This window comes from Motacilla alba, chromosome 6, assembly GCF_015832195.1.
Source record: "Motacilla alba alba isolate MOTALB_02 chromosome 6, Motacilla_alba_V1.0_pri, whole genome shotgun sequence".
Lineage (NCBI taxonomy): Eukaryota > Metazoa > Chordata > Aves > Passeriformes > Motacillidae > Motacilla > Motacilla alba.
In genome coordinates, this window is record NC_052021.1 from 15854591 (window position 1) to 15878315 (window position 23725).

A 23725-nucleotide genomic window follows, 5' to 3' on the forward strand; every position below is an offset into this window, starting at 1 on the left:
GTTTTATATGCATTTGGTGCAGGAAAAAACAGCAGCAAAGTCTAGGGAAAAAGGAAAGTGGCTATGCCCTGGATATCAACTTTGCTTGCACTTCTCTGTGCAAATGATTTTCTATTATAATCACAATTGTGTTTTGGTTTTTTTTCTCCTCACTAGACTCTAGGATTATTCAATGGACAGCTTGATTTTGATCCACTAGGGATTCAATCTTCCAATGTGAAATAGTAAGACAATGTTTTCTGGAGGATTTTTGCCTTATTCAGAAACTGAAAGGTATGTTCATCTTTGAGTACTCCAGTAAAATGAGATATGTTTTCTTCATCCTACAACCAGAACCCAATTGGCTAAGCAGGAAAAAGAGGGAGAGTTGCCTCATAATGAAGGAGTTAAGGGGAGTTACTTGAATGTACAAAGCTGCACCAAATGCAGACTATCAACCCTATTTCTGTCATTAATCAGGAAATTTATTTCCTCGCTCTTTGGTTCAGTTGGGTTTCCCATACATATTAAATACCTACTTCCTAGAATTCTGTAAATAGCTATCTAGACTTTGTGGTTTTCCCTACTACCTCTTGTTTTATGCATACTATTATTTTGCCTCTGTATTTTCTGAAGCATTTCAGGAGATATGTGTGACAGCCGAGAGGACACTGGGATGACTGATTAAGAAGGGGCAGAAGGAGGGTGTAAGACAGAGCAAGACCCAAGATAGCTTTTGAGGCATTACTGACAAACAGGATATTGAGAAGATTTTATGAATTGCATCAAAAAGCAATAGGAGGAGGAAAAGGAACTGCATGTTTGTTTGAACAAAGAGGAGGAAGAAGTGAGCCGCCTATGGAGTGCCTGGTCTTCCTGGACATTGAGACGGTGACTGCAGGAGACCTGAGGTGCAACCTTTTCTTTTCCTCTCCTCAGGGATGGCAGCAGTGCTATCTGAGACTCTGCCCTCTGGGCCTTTGGCTATTAATAACCGCAGGATGCCTGTGCGAGCAGCCTTCAGGAGTCAAATTCACAGCACTCTGCATCAGCACTTTGTGCTGGGCAGAGCTTCCCTGCACCCAGGCACCCTGGGAGAGGGGGGCTGCTGGACAAGCCTCCCCAGGCAGCACCCAGAGACAGGCTGGGAGGAAGCAGCCACTGCTGAGCTCTGGGGCAGGTGTGTGAGCTGGTCTGAGCCTGGCACTGCAAGCCTGAGGTGAGTTGACTGGGCAGCAAAATAGTGCAGGTGCTGGAGATGTAAAGACTGGTTTGGCTTGCAGCACCAACAACTGCTGCAAAGATCAATGCACAAAAAGACAGAGGAATTGAACAAGAAGACAGAGCTGAGGGAGAAAAGCCCCGGCTTTATGTATGACATAGTGAGGAGAATGGGGTTTGAGGCTCCAGCAGCTTCTGGGAGGGCTGAAAGAGCAGTAGTACCGTGTAACTCTGGACCCTGTCCATAGTGAGAGACTGCTGTCCCTTTCCTTATGCTAGACCAACTGCATGCAGTGGGTTTTTCAATCTTCAGTCCTGCTGAATTAGTAAAAAAGGACAGCAGAATGTGATAGACTTGTCCTCACTGCTGCTTGGGAATTCGTGTAAGGAGCACAGCTTTCCACCGTGGCTGTCCCTTTCTGCCTTGCCCCAGGAAATCCATGCTTGCGGCACACAGACGATTTCTCTCTGTTTTGCAAGTTTTAGGACCCATCAGATGGGCCATAACCTCTCACCACTGCTATTTCCTGGCAGCATTGCCCCTTTCCTGTCAAGCAGGGCCTGCTTCTTTTATACAGCCAAGCAGATGTCTGGCTGCTTAAAGAGAATGTGCAGCGTGTGCGTCATGGCTGCACCTGCTCACACTTGCTTTGGGAATACCCCAGGATGGGCTCGTTTATGATGTGAACTACACAGGCAGCATCTCAGTAAAAGGAAAAACTTGCAAATCTGAAAGAAAAACTAATCCAAGGGAGTATCTGCCAATGTGATTGGCACTGTTTTGCTGTGGCTGGGCTTCTTTAAACAGTTATCGCAATTCCATCACATAAAATTATGTTGCAAAAGAAGTAATGGTGGAATGATACTTCAGAATACACAGGAGATAAAAATGTCTTGATCAGAAGACTAGTGTGCAAACTTCCAGTTACAGCTGTTTGCTTGCTAGTTTTAAAATATAACTCACAGTTCAAAGTTTTCCAGTTCTGAAATCTTAGGCAAGTAAAGTACAAAGAATCACAAGGACAGAGGAGATAGTTATTGCTGCAGCTGAAGCCAATGGGTCTTTGCCCATTTTTCCTTGTATTGTATTGCATTATATCAGGTGGGGATCTGTCCCCTCTACGCTGTTGTTTGGGCAGGGACGGTGCTGAAGCTAAGGCAAGACATTTGCTCTACTTACATTATGTGTAATAATCCCTAAAAAGGACTCTCAAAAGCTGCCTGAAATGGAATTGCTGAGATTGCTCCTGATTTTCCCTGGTTTTGCAGTTCAGATCTCTCATCCTATCTGGGGACAGAGATGGGGAATACTGTACCAGAAGAAATCTGCCTCTTCTCCTCTTTCCCCCTTCAAAATGGTATCGGATAAGATCAATACATAAGATACAGATGCAAGTGACTTCAAACAAATTGAGTGAACAACTTTAACATGTTTTCCTGTGCCTTCCTCCTCCAGCCCTTCTGTAACAAAACAGTAGCAGTCATAAAAGACAGAACTACTTGGAATTTTGTTTCCTTTTTTTTCCCTTCCATACTTGAAGTCTGGTGACTTTCTGACTACCTATTCTAATTCTAAAAGGACTGTCAAAATATCCAAACCAGAACTCACGTGATGCAAAGTGCTCCACATAACTCATGGACAGACCTGGCATCTTTATCCAAAAATACATATCACCATCTAATGATAACTGCATGTTGTTATAACATTGCATCATAGAGCAAATTTTCCAAGTGACATCCTGTTACTGCAGCACAAGATAATAGCAGAGTATCCTTACAGCTCATGGGGATTCTGAGAGACTGCCTTGCTGCAATTAAATTGCCTCTTTTGGAAGAGTGCTATAGGGCACCTTGGCAATGCTTCTGCTGGGATCTGCTACCATATTTTGTCAGAATGCTGAGTCTCCAGAGAGCCCCAGAATGGCCTGCTGATGATATCCTGTACGGGATGATACCTTCCACTAGCTCCAGCCTTGGGGAAGGCTAGCTTCCCCTAGCTTCCAGCATGGGGAAGGGATAGAAAAAAACCTGTGTGTGAAAGGAAGGCTGTGTATCTTTTACCTGTAGATGGCAACTAGAAGAGAGGCAAGAAATACATTTCCAGTGTTTCATTCTCCATTTCCTTGTGTGTTTAGAGCAAAGCAGAGAACCCTTTGTGGGAATGCCCCTTGCAGGGACTCCTGCTCCTGTTAAAAGGAAAAAGTCCACTAAACTCATTGGGAAGCTGACACATGAAGGTAAGATACGCAAAACTGCACATGTAGAAATTGTTTGGATTTCAACCTGAATCTCGGCCTTTAAAATTTCACACCTTGCCTAACTGAACTCCCAAAGCAAGACATGCAGTGAACATACCAGGAGGCAAATTTTACTGAAGCCACAAATTTTACTGGAGGCAAATTTTACTGAAGCCACAAATTTTACTGAAGCCCAGCCTTCAACCACGTCACATTTTCTATCTTACAGCTGAAAAGCATTGCACACACTCAGGCCAAAAGTCAACTGAGATTGCACTCTGCAAACTCATATTCTCCTGCAGCATTAATTTGGATGCACACCAGTGTAAATGGACAGAAACCATGATATGTTACAGGGGTCAATATTGCAGTGCCTAGATATATTCTATGTAGTTCTCTCTCTTGCAACCTTTGTTTCATGCTAGTTTTCTCTCTGTGTGAGAGTTTCTTTGATCCCAGCACTCATCAGCTGAAAAAGACAAGATCTCTTAGGGAAGTTAATAGAGCAGGAAGAATATAACCTGGAACATTTTTCTTTCTACAGAATATGTGTGTATTGGGTAGGGTAACTTTTAAATAAGTGCAATGTCCTTATGTTTTCTTTACTTTTGACAGCATGAGGAAGGTTTTAGAGGTTTGGAAAAGTACTTACTTGAAGCAGTGCCAAGAAATCCTGCTGCACTGACTGAGATGCCTCAGATGTGGCAGACACTCATCTAGCTCCACCCCTATGCAACTTCTCTCTGCAGATTTGCCTTGATTGCAGTCCAGAGTAAATACCAAAGATCTATATCCAAAGTGTCTTCAATGTAAAAACTTGGTGCATAGATGATGTCCTAAAATCTTAATTTAGAAGATAATTTGGGTGCTTGAAGTCACTACCGACACTAGGAAGCAACAGACAAATTACATAGACCAGAGTGCTTCCTAAAGTGTCCCACTGTATATGTTTTGTAGCTATGCCACAAGAGGTGTCCAAGCTGAACCTGGGGAAGAAGATCAGCATCCCCAGAGATGTGATGCTAGAAGAGCTTTCTCTCCTCACTAACAAAGGATCCAAGATGTTCAAATTACGTCAGCTAAGAGTGGAGAAGTTCATTTACGAGAATAACCCTGATGCCTTCACTGACAATTCTGTGGTAAGTTGAAGATTAAGACTAAAATGCTACTCCATACACTCAGGGAAAACAGGAATGGAGTGTGCCCAAGCTCTCTTCTGTTCTAATGTGTGTGGGCAGGGGGTAGGAAGGGTCTACTAGCAAAGCAGTGAAAGAAGAAAACAAAATTACATAAATACAGAAGTTTTATTTCCTTTTGGCAGCAGCATTAGTCTCCTCTAGCAAATATTTGGTATCACACATACAGAAGCATGACAAAATTCAGTACTGAGTGATGAAGGAAGGCTGCATGTTTGGCAAGTGTTCAGAACTCAGGGCAGGGCTAATTGGTTTTGTACCCATTCCATTTCTTCTTTGCATGATGGCAATGATCCATCCAGCTCCAGTAGACCAGTGCTATTTTTAGTATAGGATACTTTTAAGCTTTCTGCTGAACAGAGTCCTTTGCTCGTATCTGCAAGTTCCACAAGTGAAACCTCTAACCTGACTCTGAAATATTTTCAGTTAATTTTCTAGAAGCCCAGTTTGTTTTCCTCTAAAACATTTTCCTTTCAGATATGGTATATAAATACAGAAATTCATTTTCTTTTCCCTTTCCCCTGCATTAGTACTGTTATTTAAACTCCTTTCTACAGCTAGTTGCAGGTGTAAAGTCTTTTGAAGACATCTAAACTTTTACAAATGAAACTCTCTATTCACATGATTATCAGAATTCAGTAAAACAAATAGAAAATGTTCATATGCATTTTGATGTACCATCTCATCTTCTGATATTCTTTAAAGTTGGTTTGGTGACATTTTATCCCTTTATGACACCTATTTTCCAGTCCAAGGAAACTCAAGGAAAACAATAAAAGTTAATTTAAGTTGAAGAAACTGTTTTGCCAAACAAAAACACACTACCTTTTAGCACTCTGATGTTTTCAGAAACAGAGAAAATATCTGCAGTTCACTTCTAGAAATGCCAACTTAAAAATCAGAATGTGGAAAGATGCCTGACAAAAAAAAAAAGTTAAAATTAAACAGTAAGATTACAGATGAGGAATGACAGACCAGAGATATGAAAAGTATATCCCATGATGTTAAACTTTGGTCAGTTTCTTCGTGTCTTTGTGCTTCAGGTAGTTCATTTCTTCAGTGAGTTATCTCCTAGAAAGAATGTGGGAATGAATGGTATATTGAACTTTGAACTCCACAGATGAATATCCCAGAGAAATTCATGCTGTTTTCATAAATACTCAGCAATCTCAGAGTTCCTAAAACATATGAGGGCCAAGTTTGTGTGTGAGAATCTGATGCAGTGAGAAGTGAGAAAATAATAAACTGATGGAATAAAAAGGCTAGAGTCCAAAGTGTCAAAAATTTGAGGGTGTCACCAAAGAATGTCCAATCAGAACAATCCAAAACAAAAAAGTTGTGACAAACTGACTCAAGACTGGACATGCACAGTCACTTCATGACTATCATTACAAATGCTGATGACAATTGCTTCTCTTTTGTTAGCAGCTTTTTCCTACTTTGTTTATTAATCTGTGCCTTTCACTCCATACTCCTTCTGTAATGAATCTCTCCCTTTTGTAAGAACACATCTGCTCCCAAGATCTTTCAGCATGGCTGTTAAGATCCTGGGCCATGGGGAAATGTTGTTAGGGGTTAGAAAATACTCTAAAAAGCTAGGATTTTCTTGGTTGCTTTGCTGTAGGAGAACCTACATGGCATGGTCTCCAAACCAGCTGGCATTCTGCTTAAAATCCTCCATGATTCGCTTACAGGTCTTCTCTCCACATCCATGGAGAAACAACAGATAACAAAACTCCATTGGTCAGTGCAGGAAGACTTCGGTCTGCCTACAGCCCTCGCTTGGGGTCAGTTTAGCAAGATCAAAACATAAATGTTACTGTTTTCTGGCTGCTCCAGAGCTCGCTGCTTGCATCCACTGCCTTTGCGGGTAGCTGTTCTCATGGCGGCAGGCAGCACGAGTGAGCAGCTTTGCTGCAGTCAGACCATTAAGAAAAGCTGAGCAAACACAGCAACCGTGTCATTGTCACGGAGAGCTGGGTGCTCTTGAGCAGGTAAAGGCAACAGATCTGTAGTCTGTTATCTTCCAAACCATCAGGACAGCGCCTGACCTTAGCACCAAATAACTCTCATCAAAAAGCCCTTTTGGTTGCAGTATCTGATTAGTTTTGTTTTCTTTTCCTTTCTTGCTACTCTATCTGCTCAAAGGCACATGCAGAAAAGAAAGCTTAAACAAAAGATAACTGTGCGAGGAAGATAATGGCAGAGTCAGAAGTTCTACTGCTACACACAGTTACTTCCCTCTCCCAATTCCTTCCATGTCCTTTGCTCCCCATCCCAAAGAAGTTCTTGTGTCTTTGAGGCTGTGGGACGGTGAAGGAATTTGAAGCTGGTGGTGTGTGTTTTCTGCTTTTGTATCACAGATTTCTTAGCTGTCTTGTCTTAAAATATTCTCAGGACACGCTTACGAAAGCAGGGCAAGGCAGGTCTGGGATGGAGTATGGACTGTTTCTTTCCCACAAAATAAATTTACCAGCAAGATAATGTAATGTAAAAATGCACAAAGAGAAAGATTATTAAAAATAAATCCAAACCATATAAGGGGTTCCAGAATAGCCTGTGCTGTAGCCATAAACCTTCCACACAAGGGAGAAGATCTCAGCAGTCATGTGTCATTGACCCACCCTTCTGCTTCTCTCCTCCTTCTTTTCCTCCAGCCAAATAGCCACAATGGACAATCAGATCCCTCTCCTTACCTGTAGCAGAGGAAACGTATATTCTGTGTGCACATGAATGTCAGACAGCTCCATGCAAAAGTGAAAACCTGTCACTCCCTGTCACTGCTGCAGCTCTACCCATCCAGTTAAAGGCAAATGGTGGCTAAACCCCCAGTCAAAAGGACTGACCATTCCTAACATGAGTAAAATGAAATGCACTACCTACTGTAGAGCTGTTTTCAATACTGTGACTCTCTCTGCTTGTAAATATACAGGACAAGGGGAAGGTTTTAGGGAGGGGTGAGTTTGACATCAATATCCTGCCAAACAGGGAGAATTTGGGCAACATCCTCCTTGTTTGGTGCTGTGCTGGAAAAGCTGGGCTCTTCTGAGCCCTCTCTAGTAAATCAGATGTAGGATTTCTTCTCCTCACCCCAGGCTGTGCCACCCACAGGAACTGTGATTTTCTCCATGTCTCAGAGGATATTTTCAACTTCATTGTGGAGCTGCAAGATATAATTTATTACTGACTAAAGACCACAATGAAATCCTATCTTGCTGTGTGCTCTATTACTGTATCCCCTGGCCAACTAGAGAATGAGGGAAATTACTACATTTATTTTTTAACAATGAAACTGAAAAATGGGGTAGATTAATGAGTCACCCAAAATCATAGATAGGGTCTCAGTCTTGTCTTTGGATCTCCCAAATCCCACTTCACTGTTCAGCAGTTAATAGATCAGCAGTTCACAGACGATTCCTTCATAATGCTAATTTTGTTTGGCCTTAAACACATTAAGATCATGTGAAACAGTATTTCTTAGCCCTGCAGCCTCACTCATTATTGCCCTAACTCCTTTCAACATCCCACCTCTGCTTGTGAACCTCAGTGTAAGAGCTTGCTGTCATCAAGTGGAAACTTTTTAATACCTAGCTGGCAGGCATTAAGGGGAAACTGAAAACAAAGCCATAGTTATGTGTCTTGGATGTTGCCATTACTCTGTCTTTCTTCCAGTAAGAATCCTTAAATATGGTCCTTCTGCTAGTCAAAACCTGTGGCTTGATTCGGATTACATGTAGGAGACCTTCCTTTTTCTCCTCTCCTTTGAATGTTTTATTATCAGATCTTAAAACAATTAGGAAGGTAAAATAACCAATATCTGAATAGACAATTATGAACAGTAGTACCTCAAAAACCACACCAACCCATAACCAAAATCCCCCCTTGGTGCTTTCTTACACTCATCCACAAGTTAAAATAAATGAAGCTTCCTGTCATGGCAAAGCTTGTATGAAAACAAACTAAGATGTGTTGGCAATTTCTGCTGGACTTCAGGTCAAGAGGTCCCTTTTAAGCTGATACCAACTGTGAAACAAAATCTAAGAAGTCTAAAGAATTGGATTACTGCTCTTCTGGATAATGGCAGGAGTTAGTACTCTTTTCAGTGCTGGACAAGAACTCAGAGAAGGCAGAAGCAGCAGGAAGAAAATGGAAGTGATTATGCTACAAACCAAAAGTGATGCTTCACAGCAGACAGCAGTATACACCACCAACCTGCCCCAGAGATCCTACATGATGAATAGCCAGGCATGATACAGTGTCTGAAGGAAAACAACAATGGAGAAATGTTGTCATGCAGCTGCTTGGTTTACTACAGAGCATGCACTGATGGCTCTGTATGCCCCTTAACGTACTTGGATGAATGTCAATCAAGATCAGTGGAGGCAAGGTTAAAGGGGAGATGTTAGGAAAATAACTTTTCTAGGAGTTCTGTTCTGCATAGAATGTTAAACCTCTTGAACAAACATTACAGGATAATTGCAGGCTAAGATACAATTCTCAGGTTATGACCTAAGTGGAGCGAGCTGGGTGAGATTGTAACTTCTCTGACAAAATGAGCCTTGCTGCACTGGAGCTGGATTGGTGCAGAGGACCGAGAGGTCCCACCATACCCAAAGCTGTGTAAGAGTGAACATGGAGTCTGATGCATTCTTATTCAAGAAGTGACTGGAATGGAAAAAACAGAGTAACAGAAAAAAACAGAAAAAAAAGAGCCTTTTATTTTCCACAGTGCTCCAATTTGTTGGAGCACTGTGAGAAAACTCTGGATCAAAATTCTGAAACACAATTTCTTTCATCCACAAAGAAAATGTGGCAAAGATGATATAAAATATACAAATAAGATCTATCTAATTTTGGGTAGCATTAGATAAAAATTCCTGTTATTTAGATGGGTAAATTCAGGCACAGAGGCAAAAAATATTTTGTCTAAGATTACACAGCAAGTCAGAAATGGACCTGGAAATAGAAAGCAGGAGCTCAATCTACTGTGCCTCTCAGGGTAGCAAGTTTAAAAAAAAGTAAGATGCTTCTACAGCTTCTTATTTTCACCTTTTTTTAAAAAATGAGTCATAGGTTTAAGGCTATGCAATTCCAAATGAAGGACTGAGGCCCACGCTTTGATAAAAACAGCAGGCAGTCTATGAGACTCTCCAAGTGTCTGAATTTTAAATCTCCCATCCCATCATCAAGGAGCATTTGAGTGGCTGCCACGGAGACGCAGTCCAGTAACTTCAGAAGTGTTAGTAACTACATAGGCATCAAACATTTGGGGAGCTCTTTATCAGTGAGGTGGAAATAGAAACACATTTGGTGGCCTCAATCATTTTCTTTAGGGCACGGCAAGGAGCTGAAGGGGAGCACACAGTGTCTCTCCTGGGGACTGCCTGCAGTGACGTCAGGGCCTTCAGATACATAGAGATCTCAGCTCCATTAGTTGGATCATCTTTCATTATCTAGTTTTTATTAGGCACATGCTCTAGAGAATTCAGAATTTGTCCATCTAAGCACTCAGCCTGCAAGAGCAGACGCTTGCTAGCACTAAGGACTTCAAAGACATGAGCCCAATTTGTTCAGCCAACTCAGGAGATCCATCACGTGAACTTGCAACAAGTGTTCTCTTATTAGAGTGGATTTAGGGATGCCCTGGGACTGATAATATCCACTACCTCCAACAATGCACAGACAGGAGGAGCCATGGGATCTGTCCCCAGACCCAACAGGAGAAGGTTGTCAGCCATCTCAACTGACATGCCTGGACTTCCCTCCTGGAACTCCCACCAACACAGTCAATCAATACTAACTGAGAGGCTGGGTTTATGATGTGAATATGCACATATAAAAAAGTTCCACATGCTGTTAGCAGTTGCCCAAGACATGCAGTCTCCTCAAGTGTGAGCTCCAAAACTCTAAAACTCCACTCTAAAACTCTGACCAGAGGTGTGCTCTAAGTACTGGAGACAAAGCTGTACCTATGCAGCCTTGACTATGTTGAGACTCCTGCTTGAGGCTGTCATTCCTGAGCTCCACTGTCTTGGAAAATCTTTCAAAAAGATTATTTTCCCTTTGCTTCATGTTAATTTGAGCTAAGACAAACAATTATGGTGACCAAAACTAAAGAAAATTATATTTTTGTTCTAGCAGGTGGGTAAACTGGGGTGTTGCATGGAAAATGTCTTTCCTGTATGAATGGAGTTGCCTGCTTTTAGCAGATCAGATGTTTTCTCAGTAGGCCCATGAAGAGTGATGAACCAGCTTAAGGCAAATCAAACTAATTTAATTTGCAGCTAAATAAGATTTAGGAGTGGCTTTCCTGATACAGACCTTCTGTTCTAGAGAAACTTCATTCCTACTTAGTGATAATACTGCAATTTAAAATAACACCAGATGACAATGATGCCCCTCCCTAGTCACGTCAATAACTGCTGTGAGCAGAAACAGAACAGTCCATTTTACTGCAGCTCATGTTATGCTGATGCTTTGGGGGTTTTTTTTCTCTTGCTGGAGAGGCATGTAAGTAACCACAGGAAAGGAGAAATAAGCATGTAATTCTTAGAAAGGGCACACAGCATGGGTGAAATTTGAAGGAAAACAGATGCAAATTCTGTTTTGAAAGTAGTGAGCAAATCTGTAGAAGCACTACCCTTGCATATATATATTAACATTTTGAAAATAAACTCATTCTGACCCCTAACCCTCAAAATACCTTTTTTCAGTTTAGCTTTTTACAGCTACATAGCTGCCATGCATAATTGAGCAGATTGCCCAGTTGGCTTCGGTGTACAGCTTAATGCTCACAATCCTCTCCCCTCTCAGTGCTTCCTGACATTCACGGGAACATTATCTCCTGTGTTCCTAAAAAGGGAATTCCCTGCAGCTAGAAGGACAGACAGTCCCTAAAGGCCCTGGGGGCACCAGCTCTGCCACTTCAGACTGCAGCTGGCTGCCTGCCTGGGTTGCAGCCTGGTGACCTGCTGTGAAACCCTGGACACTGTTGTGGGAGACACAGGGAGCAGAGGGTTAGCTAATTCTGCCTTGAGCCTTGTGGGGTTTTCACTTCTCGACTATTTTTAGCTGACTGAACAGCTGGCCTTGGAAGCCTGTTTACAGCCTGGAAAGCTTCTTTTTGTTAAACTGTGCTAGGTGTAAGAGCCCTGAGAAAGCCTTAACCCTTTGAGAGCTATCTCTGAGGCTGCCTGAGATTAATTTATACAGGTAGAATTGCAGTCTGAGGAACCACAGATTCATTCAGTGTCATTCATGTGTATTTGTTGCATCTTTGTGTATCTAATAGCTAATCTCCGAGTCCAACAGGAAAGACTATATGTGATATATAACCCAGGTTACTTGTATTATATAGCTGTGTGGGCTGTACTACATAAGAGATACCTTTTTAAGTCTGATAGGAGTCAAGTTTTGATGTCATTTATGACCAATATGTGAAACATTTTTCTAAACATACTATATCAGTTTCTATTCCACACAAGTTTCTCTGTGCAAAGACAGGATATTGTGCCAAAATATACCCCATATGGTGAATAAATGGATTGTTTGCTCTTTTACTATGTACTGCAGAGATTGTGCCTTCTAGCCTGACCAAGGAAGAGTGAATGGTATGCAAAATAAGACCAACCTAATTTTATTGATGGATACAACTTTCTTTCTTTCTTACCCTGTCACTGGTTAGATTTGGGTTGCTAATTCACATATTGCTACAAACAAAATTCTTCCTTTTTGTCATTTCCCTCCTGTGGTCTCCAGGAAGTATGTTCTGTTTTCCCAGGCTGCTATTTCTTCAGTTTTTCTCAACAAGTAAATACTCCTCCCCAAGCAGACCTTCATATAGATCTTCAATGGTACTATATATATGGAAAACAGGCAAAAAGGCAGATATCTCCCTGACTTTTGTGTTGTCACAGATACCCTGCTGCTCTGGTGCCCTGTAACACTTAATTCCCACACTGTAATTGAGCTGGGGTTATATTAACTTTGACATGAAAACACTTTCTTGTCCAGCTTGCTTTCCCACAGATTATTAGCCAATGTTATCTCTGTTTGGACTTCTACCTGCTCTGGCAAAAGCTTAATTTCCTTTCCCCTCCTCCTCTATTTCATAGTCATAATTGTTGGGGACAACAACACCCATATCAAGTAAAATGACTATGAGGTGAGTGTGCTTCCATTGCCACTTCTGCTGTTCCACAGTTGCTGCTATACTGAATAAAGGGAAAAACTCACATGAAGTTCTGCCACTGGCTTTGTAACAGAGACACACAACTGGTCAGATCACACAGACACAGGAGTTCACATTCTGGGACCCAGCCCTACAAACAGGAATACACCATGTCCTGTAACAGAGATTCAACCACACTCTTTTCTCTCCCCTAGGATCACTTTCAGAAGTTCATCCCACCAGGAGGGAGCTATGGGGAAGATGCTCATGGCTACGCCCATGGGCGGATGGTTGGAGGAACGGCAGCTGGACAGCACGGCTCCAGTACGCAGCAGCAGCCCGGGGTCCCTCCCAGGCCTGGAAGCAGAGCAGGAGCTACAGATGGAGAAGGGGAGCATGCAGGGAAATCATCTGGAACTGGTGGAGAAGGAGGCAATGGTACTGACAAAGGCAAGTATCTCTCTGCAAGAATAAGAAACTAAAGCTATCAGACCACATGCCAAGCCTACTCTTAAGGAAAAGCAAATTATTCTAACTCCTTGGTTCTTCCAAACAAAGCTCCAGTGTAAAGCCTGGAAGAGTTGAACTGCTTTTAGTTTGATGGTTTTGTTTGTATGCTTCTATGTTGCTCAACCACAGGCAGGAAGCAGAAATACCTTCCTTGACAGGACGACAGAAATGACAGGAAGCTTAACTGCTGAGCTCCTGAGGCTGGTCGAGCAGTAGGCCAGTACAGCTATGCCCTGCCAGTGTGGCACTCCTTCCTTTCAAGGGTTTCACACTGTCCACTACTGGAGAGGCTGCTTTAGATCAGCAGTCTGATCTGAATATCACACTTGAATATCTGAGCCCTGATTTCAAATCAAAGCTTCTACAAAAACAAAGACATTTTTTGGATAATCTTCAGAAAGGAACAGCAATATTTCAAAAAGTTATCTTGTAACCACCACTGGGCCACTGAGGCAATATCTTTATGAGTAAAAATAGTTTAAATTCAATTTAAATTTTGCCTGGTTTTATCCTCTGATTAGTTTGGCCAGAAATCTCTAGAAACAAATACCTAGTATAAAAATAAATCAGCAGATGAAATCATCACTTTAACCCCTATAGATTAAAATTTTTTTAATAATCAAATTTGCTTGGGAACCAGGAATAACTGCCTTGAGTAACCAAATGAATGACTTGTAAAATCCAAGTATTTTCATTTACATTCTGTAGTAATGTGCATTTTATATCACAAAAAAGGGGGAGTAATTGTGGTTTTTTTTTAATGGAAATGAGATTCTTGCAAATGTCTGCAATTCTCTGGAAGCAGGGAACCCCAGGACTTGGCATGGTTTGAAATAAGCAAGACAGACAAAGGAGGTGTGATAAAGATGAAAGATTCAGATAGTAGTGTTCATTCTTTGCCATTAACTCCATAAGGATTTGTTTTCTACACAAAATGTAGCACCATGAAAGCATCAGAATGTCTCTCTCCATTAATCTATTATTCTCATCTGCCCTAATCAAGCTAATTAGATATCATTGCTCAGGAGTTTTAAGGTTTATGAAGGATGAAAGTATTGTAAGTGTGCTACATATCAATACAAAACTTCTACTCTTACTAGCAAGGTGTTATTATACACAGAGCTGGGGAAGGGAAGGGAAGGGAAGGGAAGGGAAGGGAAGGGAAGGGAAGGGAAGGGAAGGGAAGGGAAATGCAGAATGAAATGTCTTGTCTAATCTCATTTGCTTAATGGTGCAGCTAGAAGCTAACCTAAAATTTCTAGCAATCAAGTGTCTGACTTTACAACAAAGTGCAGCTCTAGTCACTGATAGGATTTTAATATCAAGTGAGATACCACATAATATTTGCAAACTGCTTTGAGCCATCCTGAGGTGACTGAGACAGACTTGTCTCTAACATCCCAGTTCAGAAGGGGAAAAAGATGAATGTCTGTTCATGTAATCACAAAGAAAATGCCATGTGATGTCTGCTATGATCTGACAGAAAATAAAGAAAAGTAAATGAAGAAATTATTTGCATCCTTCCTCATATAAAGCTTCCCTCCTGTTAGTGGAAGAGATGATGAGGTGACTCAGGTTCTTTCTATATAAGCTACCAAAAAGAAGAATGAAAAATTCCAAATACATGCTTTAATGCAAATTCCTGGATGAGTGGCTCTTAGATTATGGTACTATCTGCTTTTGTGGACAAGAACAGAAGTGGTGTATGATCATCTTTTTAAAACAGAAATCTAACCATAAAAGCTCGTATTAATGTAGGAATTACAGAATCTGGAAACACAGCTGCTGCTTCAACTTCAGTAGCAGAATACAGAAGCACAAAGCAGAGTGCCATCTAACTAGACTGCTTTACCTTCCTCTGTTTACAGATGGGAAGTCAGGAGGCAAAAAGGTTACTATATTTAAAACTTATATTTCTCCTTGGGAAAGAGCGATGGGTATCAGCCCTGAGGACAAAAGTCAGTTCTCCACGGACTTACTGTCATACAGCCCCAAAGCCGATTTCCCCCACTACAAGTCTTTTAACCGGTAAGTCTTTGTAGATGTTCAATGCAGTTTGTTTAGCAAGAGAAAACACAATAATGCTGACCATAGCCCTCCTGTCTTGTGCACTGTAAATAAGTTTTAGCTGCATGTCATTTTGCTTAGCACAGTCTCCAGTGGATGAAATGTTTGGAAGAGTACAAAGATGAAATACATTAAGAGCTAGAGATTTTAATTCAGATTATGCACAGAAAACCAATGCTGTTGGATAAGAGGACTTTAATCCTAATTGGCTCTCTTTCTCTCCCCATTTGACCAGGAGATGTAGATTGCCACTGTTTTTTACTGGAACCCTTTGAAGTTCAAGAGGTCATGAAAAATACTTATGATCAGCAGCCATATACTTCACAGCACTTCATATACAAATTAGGATGTTTCTGCTGTTTCTGATAAGCACTAAAAGTTTGACAAATATTTCTAGGGCAGCAACAATTTTTTGTTAACCTCTCTATACAATTTTGCCAACCACCTCCATAGCCTCAGAACATCAGTAACGAAACAAATCCACATCCCAGTCATTTCTGCAATAATGCAGCCTCTGCCTGCTACATGTACAGAAAACTAACAGGTGTAAAAGGTGGATGGTTTGATGGAGATTGATGCAACAAGGGTGAAGGAAGTGCACAGCAGCATATGTTAGTGTTTACATAATTTTTAGTACATGGGCAATGGATACATCTATATTCTCATGAAGGATTTGCTGGCCGACTGCAAGAGTAGCACAGTTTAGAATCCTCATAACTTTGACTATTTATTTTATAAATCCCGTTGTTTACCTATGCTCTGTTTGCTAACCCCACCTATTCCCCTTTGCCAGGACTGCCATGCCTTACGGGGGTTTTGAAAAAGCAGCCAAACGGATGACCTTCAAAGTGCCTCAGTTTGATATCTGCCCTTTGCTCCCAGAATCTCTCATGATATATAATCAAAATTTCAGCAAAAGACCCTCCTTCAACAGAACCCCAATACCTTGGATGCCTTCAGGAGACTTCTCAGAGTACCAGACTGCAGTCAATGTGCCAATGAGTGGTGAAACAGAAGAGTTGTAAATCCCCACTGCCAAGACCTTCCCTTTTTTCTCAGCCCTTTCTATATGCAAGTTGATAGTAAGGAGCGGAAAAGTGCAACTCTAGCTCTGTCAGCTCTTTCTTTCTTTTGCCTGTAGCCAAGACAAGTCCCAAGCAGGTTCTAAACTTCTCTTCACTATATTGTTAATCTAAATCAGACACAGTTTGAGGAAGAGGAGCTTTTTATTCAGCAGCACATAAGAGGCCAAGACTAAGGAAGTGTTTTCCTGTTTAGCAATGCTACATGCTGCCTGTCTGATTGATAATAAACCTGTTTTGTCATGTGTTAACAAAAAATAAAACACCAAGACGAAAAACAGCTTTTGTGTTTTCTCCTTAAAAAGTGCTGCTGAAAGAATTTGGGGATTAGCAAATTGAAACAAAAGTTTCAATCTCACAATGAGACTATTATCCTGGGACAAAAGATCAAGGACTAACGGGGATGGTCATAAGATACATCCAGGTGACTTGCAAAAATACTGCCAAAGTGATGGGGAAGGATAATGACTTTGAGAGGAAATTAGAACAACATCAGAAATTAAATAGCAAGTCAGCCTGTCAGCAAAACAAACAGCTTAAAGTATTTCACTGTCAGCTAAGATCCCCCAGTTCTCCAGAGTATAAACTAGGTGACAGCTTAAGCAGGTTCTTTTTTTTTTGTTCTATTTTTTTACAGCGAACATAAAGTTAATAGGTTGGGAAGCAACAGAGGCACACCCAAGTAAGATGGCTTGCCCATAGTGACAGAGCAAGAAAACAAATGCTTTAATAACAACAGAGCTCATTAGACACCTACCACAGTGCATTATTTATTCAAGTACACATCATGAAATTCTATTCCATTTCTTGCAACAGCTTCAGCAATGCCAGACAAATAGGAAGAATGGCACGTGCTGTGGAAAACCACTAAAGAATTCCTGCTTGGAGACTGGTTTGGAATTCTGTTCTGGTGCCTCAACATTTCCTCCTGTAAGCAGGGCTGAACAGCTTATTCATGGGGACAGCTTCCACTGAAGTACTTCTAATTTAGGAGTTTTTCCTCCTTGTCAAGAAATTCCGGCAACCATGTATTTGATTTTTATCCTGTTGGGATAGTTATGTGGTTGGCTTTATTACATGCCTCTATAAAGCTACTGACAGGACTACTGTGAGATCTCTTTAAAATTATGCTAATAATAAGCATTGCTAAATGTTCTCTAGCAATGGCTAAAGAACATTTATTATATATCCTATTATATTATTAAGAGGTATCCATAACTCAGTTCTGTGACTAAATTTAAAAATATTAAGGTGCTACTTTGATCTGGAGAACAATTTCAACAAAAATGAAAAAAACTCTGTTTGAGCCCTGTTTGGAGGTAAAGTTGCTGTTTTCTAATATTTTAAATCAATCTAGCTTTTCAATTGCATTGTAATTAAGGAGGATGGATTTCTTTTTCAGTTCAAAAGTACTTTGATGCAAGAATTCAGTCCACAATGACAAAGCTAGAAATTGAGAAATTCAGAGGAAATTTCAGAGAAAACAAGGTGACATTAAGCAAAATATTGTCCTAATAAATAAGCCATTTATTGCCTCCCCTTTTCTGACACAGATTTTATCCTACTACAATGTAGAATTACATGATTTTTTTAAAAAGTGAAATATATTATGCTTTCATGGTAAATATGTCAGGAGTAGCAGAAACAAGATCGTTTGGTAGCCATATGTCACCATCTATTTTCAGCAGCAGGTATTCCAGGTCATGGGCCAGTTAAGGAATGTCAAGGTGCAGAGCGGACTGGCTGCTCTGAGGGGGGCTTGCCCCAGACAGTCACAGCACAGGTCTGAGGTCCACCCAGGAGACAAGAGTGCAGGCCAGCACCTCAACAACATCACAGTCACCCAGGACTGGCTCTGAGCTTAAAAGAGATTTCTGGGCCATAACTGGGGTGAAGGTCTCAGATGAGGTTAGTCAGGTCAAGGAAGGGCTGCACTCAGGGTGCACCCAGGACAATGACAGCAAAATGTTTGGGAATTCCAGTATAATCACAACAACCATGTGAGCTCTACTGTATCACAGGAAAAAAGACTGAATAAAATAGGTCCTTAAAACACACCGAGACAGGTAAGGAAGACATGCAGAAATAGCACAGTGCTCTCTGGTGGTGTAGTCTCAAAGCTCCCAAGGTAGGAGGAAAGCAGCACAATCCTGCAGGTACCTAAAGGGCTGGGCACGTACCCAAAGCCTTGTCTGCTTCACAATATACTGTTGGACAAGGGGTTTTGTCAACACACTCCATTAACCCAAACCCTAAATGGAGATAGACGTTGCAATGTCCTTGGAATTCGTATTGCATCACTGAAAAGTATTAATAATATTCCTGTAATTCATACTTGTAAGCTGTCTCCTCAGTTTTGGTACATTTGCTTAATAAGGCACATAGCTCTTCTTTTGCCAGTGCACTTTCAATCTCAAATCCTGTCAAGCAGGATTTATGTGCTTTTGTTTCTAGTACAAAATGAGAACTACAACACTACATGTTGTAGAACAATTCAGACAACTATTGTCTTGTTGTTTACACAGCCTAAATTACATGCTAGTTTAGTCATCATGCAAAGTAACATTACAAGTGAGAGAAAAATCAGTAATTCAAATTCTGTCTCAAAAATAATTACTTGGAGTAAGGCTTTCAGCTACTGTTAAGTAGGGCAGAAGTTTGTCCATAATGATCAAACATTTAAAAGGAAGTAAGAAAAAGGTCCTGTTCTTTGTTTTCCTTGGGCTGTGATGTAGACTCAAGGGAACTGTCTATGTCAGAGAATTGTTTATATTGGGAATTAGAGGATTTTATTAGATTTAATTACAGTGGATTTTCTCCCACACAGTAGAAGCTACAGAATGGAAAGTCAGTCATCTGCTTTTAAGCAGCATCATCATAGTTAGAGATAAAAAAAGAACAAATTATTGAGCTCATCCTCTTGAAAAGGCTACAGTTCCCTTATATAGGATATACTGGATATTAAGCTTATATTCCATGGAACAACAGCTAAAAATCCATTTAACAGAGAGGGGCTCACTCTTGAAAAATGGATTGCATAGAATTTTGTGACATTCAGATCTTTCATTCAAAACAAAATGCTCACGCATTTTTAGTTATTTACACTGTCATTTCTAGCAATGCTATTTTACAGTTTCCAAGTTTTGAAATGTTTCTCTCATGAAGACAAATTCTATGATAAAGAATCCAAGCGATGCTAAAAATACATTTAAAAAATAGTGGCCACATTTTAATGTAAAAAAAAATTAAAAAAAAAATCTCAACCATATTATCCAGAAATATGGTCTCAGGTGTTTTAAAACTTTGCTTGAAGTTATAGCTGATTGCCTAAGTACTCAGCAGGCAGTAGCGCAGTTGGCATGATTTCTGTGTTGTACAGAAAACCTTCCGTTTGACTGCAATGTATTCCCTAATCAAAGGGAACAGTTTGACAGATCATTGACAGATCATTTAGAAGAGATGGCTTTGGCATCAGACTTACTCTCTCTGAAATAAAATCTGGGAGAGTTTCAGGCTGTTAAGAGAATATGTGCTTTATCTTTTTTTTTTTTTTTTTTTTTTTTTAATCTTACTCTGAATACAAAAAACGTAATAATTTTTCTTATTACAAGATGACAGGCACCAGACAGCCTATGGTATTTCTGTTATGGAGCAGAGTACCTCCTTCCATGGGAAGTATGGTTTTGTGGTACAAGGCTTGAACATTCACTGCATTGAGGTTTTTACCCCCTGACTAGCTTGTCTGCAAGGATGTGTTCTCTTCCACAGAAGGCTGCTACAGATGTGATCATCTGGAAAACCTCCTGCTTCCAAAGGACTCCCCCTTGGCACAGCAATGCTGTTCACACCGCTCTGACAATTTACAGGGGCCGCTGCTGCCGCTAGCAGCTCATGTAAGAGTCTCTCTCGATTCAGTATTACAAGTTTTCAAGCCGTCCTGCTGGCTCAGAGCACATTGAGACATTTACATGCAATCTCATCTATGGCCAAATTGCAGGTTATAAACTAATTTCGACAAGTTGCCTATTCTGTCTAGCAGATGTGCCTGACCAGGGCCTCAGATAACCAAGAAGATCTTGCAGGCAGACACAGAAGCAAGATTGCACACATTTGGTGGAACTCTAAAAGTTTTGTGAATTGAGAGTATGTGGAATTTGAAACATTATTTTTTAAATTCTTTATAATCATATATCTACTAGTAAAAGTCTCTTCAGTTAATGCAATTAATTAGCAGTGCCTTTATGCTCTTGCCCTCTAAGTATTTAGCACACAGTAGGTGTTATCTCTCTGATGATCATCTTCTGCTTGCAGTACAACTTACATGAAGCTTTAAGGAGTTCAAGTACTTGCTCAAATATATTTTGTCTTAATTAAGACAAGCAGTAAAGGGAAGAGACATACATAAACAACCCTGAAGCAGTGCTTTTAAAATGCAACCTAAACTTCAGTCAGCATAATAAACAAATTCTCAAATATAAACTCTCACTTTGATTTGCAATTATACTTTTTAGAAACATTATTTACATCAAAACTTTTGAAGCATACTGTCCAATTATTTTAAGAAAACCTCCAGGGTTTTCTTTTTTGTGGGTATATGTTGATCTTTTGATTAACAATAAAAGAAACATAAAATGTTTTGTGCAGTTTTAGTTCTAAAAGTCTGTTTTTTATTTAAACAAAATGTCATGTGAAATACTTTCAGAGAGAACTGATACAAATAAATTTGCAGGCTACCCTTTAAAAAAATGGGAGCAGAAGAAGTTAGGTATAGCTCAAGCCAGAATGATAACAAACATTTGCCTTTGAAAAATCCAGAGTGAACAAATAAATGCACAAGATGTGATTAATTTACAGCTATAAGTTCTTCAGGTGCCAAATCAAAATAGCCATTCTTCCTGGTTCTTGCAACAGGGCTCACTGGGAACAAATATTTTCTAGAAATTCAGACAGAGATAGTGCAATTGTACTACAGAAGGCGGACAGAGGTCTCAACTCTTCCCAGGCTCAGATATCTTTGTTTTACTCCAGGTTCCTGCATTTGCAGCTAGGGAGAAGAAAAGCATACAAGGAGGACAGGAAGAGCAGTGAAAATGCTGGCCACTAAGCAATGCTGCACTCCTGCTCCTAATACCCCTCTACACAAAAGGGTAAATAAGGACTCTGTGGACTTTGTGTTCTCACTGGGAGAAGTTCCTGCTTTAAGCAACAATCGCATCGTACGTCGTTCACTGCGGGGACAACAAAGTGATCCCTGGAAGGAGGGACAAGCAAACGAGCATCTTTCTGCTGGCCTGCCTAAGGACAAGCTATGGGCCTTGTGGCACCGGACCCCCCTGCTCACGGATGCTACACAAATTCAATTACACTGAGGAGTGCTTCAGTCAAACCCCACGGTGCCTGGCTCAGACATGCAATTAGTTCCATATTCTCTTACAAAAACAGCCATACTTTCACGGGCCTAAAGCTAGCACATATTCAGGGCTTCATTATATCTACTCTCTCTGTAACTGCTCCCCTTAATTATCTTCGGTCCCTAAGAAAGGCTTGAGGCCTTCCTCATTTGCTCTTTTTTCCACTATGGTTGGTTAGATTCCCAAAGCAAGATACTGAAATGGGATGGGAAGACACAAGTAAACAAATATTCTCCCAAATGCACAACCTTATTTTTAGTGGTGTTAGAAATCCATACTAACAGCAGCATGAACACTATTGCAGACGCATATTCAGACTCTTATGCTTTGTTTGCTGTAGGCAGAACAAACAACAGTCCCAGTCCCCCAGGCACACTCTGTGCATCTGGTACACCACTACCAGCATACCTGAATTATCAGAAGCTGCAAATTCTGGCATACATCTTTTAGATATAGAACACTATGAATCAACTCACTTCTGTTACATAAATTGGGCTCAACAATGAAATAAAAAGAACTTCCTGTACACTTACAGAGGTGGTGGCACCTATTTAAGAATTCTTACAAAAGCTGTATCTCTCAGATACTGGGAACACTGGAAATAAAAGAGCAGAAAAGAAAATGTATTAACCCTCAGGTCTTCATGTTTCTGTCTGAGTAATTACTATTGTTATTTATTACTATGTTGTTTATGTACCACTGAGGTACCCACTGGTCATGGAAATTGCGGTCACCACAGTTATCCTCAGATTCTCTCTATGTGCATGGTCCTGAACTCATAGGGAAACACCTATTTATTTCAGTGGGCTTAAAAAGCATTTCTTGAGAGTCACCAAGATTACACCAATACTATTACATCAGAGTTAATATTACCATCAGTCTGCACCGGTGACAAGAAAATCACAGATTGCAATGTACAGTTGACACAGTTCAGGGAATATGAGATTTATAGTAATTTTACATATCGTCTAGTATTCAGAAAATCATACTACAAGTTTCTAAAATATCGTACTCAATTTCCCCTCATCCCGAGATGGTCTAATTCGCACCTGAAGTACGCATGGTGTTGAACACCCCGTGTCTCGGCTCTAGCCGGTCAGCTAACAGCTCACAAGAACTACAAGCAAACTTTCAGTGGACATGAACGCGTCCGTTTCCCCCGGCCGTGTTAGGTAGCTAGCGCTGCCCACGCTCTGCAGCTGTCGGCAATCCTGAGGCGTTTCCCGGCAGGCAGAGCCATGCTGTGCAGCAGCAGCAGCGCCGTGCCCAGGCAGCAGCAGCAGCAGCAGCAGCGCCGCCGCCCCGCCCCGCGCTCCCTCAGCGCTCTCGCCAGAGGAGGCGCCCGCTGCCGGCGCAGCCCGCGGCTCTCGCGGGAAGATGGCGGCTCTCGCGAGAGGCGGGCGGCGCGGCTGCCCGTAGCTATGGCAGCGGGGGATGAGCGCGCCCGGCGGGACGCGGGGCCAGGTGGGGGCTGAAAGCGCTCCCGGGCTGCGGGGGATTCCTCTCCTCCCGTCCTGTCCCCTCAGGAGAAGCCGCGGCCAGACCCAGCTGTTTGCTGGCTGCTTGACCGTGCGCCCGGAGCCTCGCCGCTGGCGACCCCCGCCCTGCGCTGTGGCGCAGCCCCCGCCCGCCGCGGCCGGGCCGCAGCGGGGTCCGTGCGGGACTCGGCCGGGCCCCAATCCCCGCCCGAGCTCCGGCGGGACTGGGAGTGAAAGGCCCCTTTGCCCTGCACGCCCGCAGAAGAGAGAAGGAGTAGCAGGTACGAGAAAAAGAGAATGCCAGAGTCTGAAAAGGTATTTTATTAGCGGGGGTCTTTGAAATAATAAGGGATGTTGTATTATCTTGGCTAATA

The 23725-nt window shown here is 41.5% G+C and overlaps 2 protein-coding genes across 8 annotated transcripts in view; both read left to right on the plus strand.

The window, feature by feature from the left end:
- Nucleotides 1-1011: 1011 nt before the first annotated feature.
- Nucleotides 1012-16742, plus strand: MYOZ1 (myozenin 1). Of its 3 annotated transcripts, XM_038141372.1 has the most exons (6): nt 1012-1198; nt 3336-3437; nt 4395-4576; nt 13019-13253; nt 15182-15341; nt 16174-16411. In XM_038141372.1, exons 2-6 carry the CDS (start codon nt 3362-3364, stop codon nt 16403-16405), a joined length of 885 nt encoding a protein of 294 aa, XP_037997300.1. In that variant the 5' UTR covers nt 1012-1198; nt 3336-3361; the 3' UTR covers nt 16406-16411. The 3 variants fall into 3 exon arrangements, with proteins under 3 accessions (XP_037997300.1, XP_037997303.1, XP_037997302.1); XM_038141375.1 differs by lacking the exon at nt 3336-3437 and having other exon boundaries at nt 1034-1198; nt 16174-16742; XM_038141374.1 differs by lacking the exon at nt 1012-1198 and having other exon boundaries at nt 3362-3437; nt 16174-16742.
- A 6503-nt stretch (nt 16743-23245) lies between these two features.
- USP54 (ubiquitin specific peptidase 54) overlaps nt 23246-23725 on the plus strand; it is a 91808-nt gene continuing 91328 nt past the window's right edge. For 4 of the 5 annotated variants that reach the window (XM_038140953.1, XM_038140963.1, XM_038140964.1 and 1 more), the window contains exon 1: nt 23246-23632. The gene's annotated coding sequence lies outside the window, so the exon portion shown is untranslated. Of the gene's footprint in view, nt 23667-23725 lie in introns of all 5 variants that reach the window. The other variant, XM_038140954.1, reaches the window with a different exon arrangement.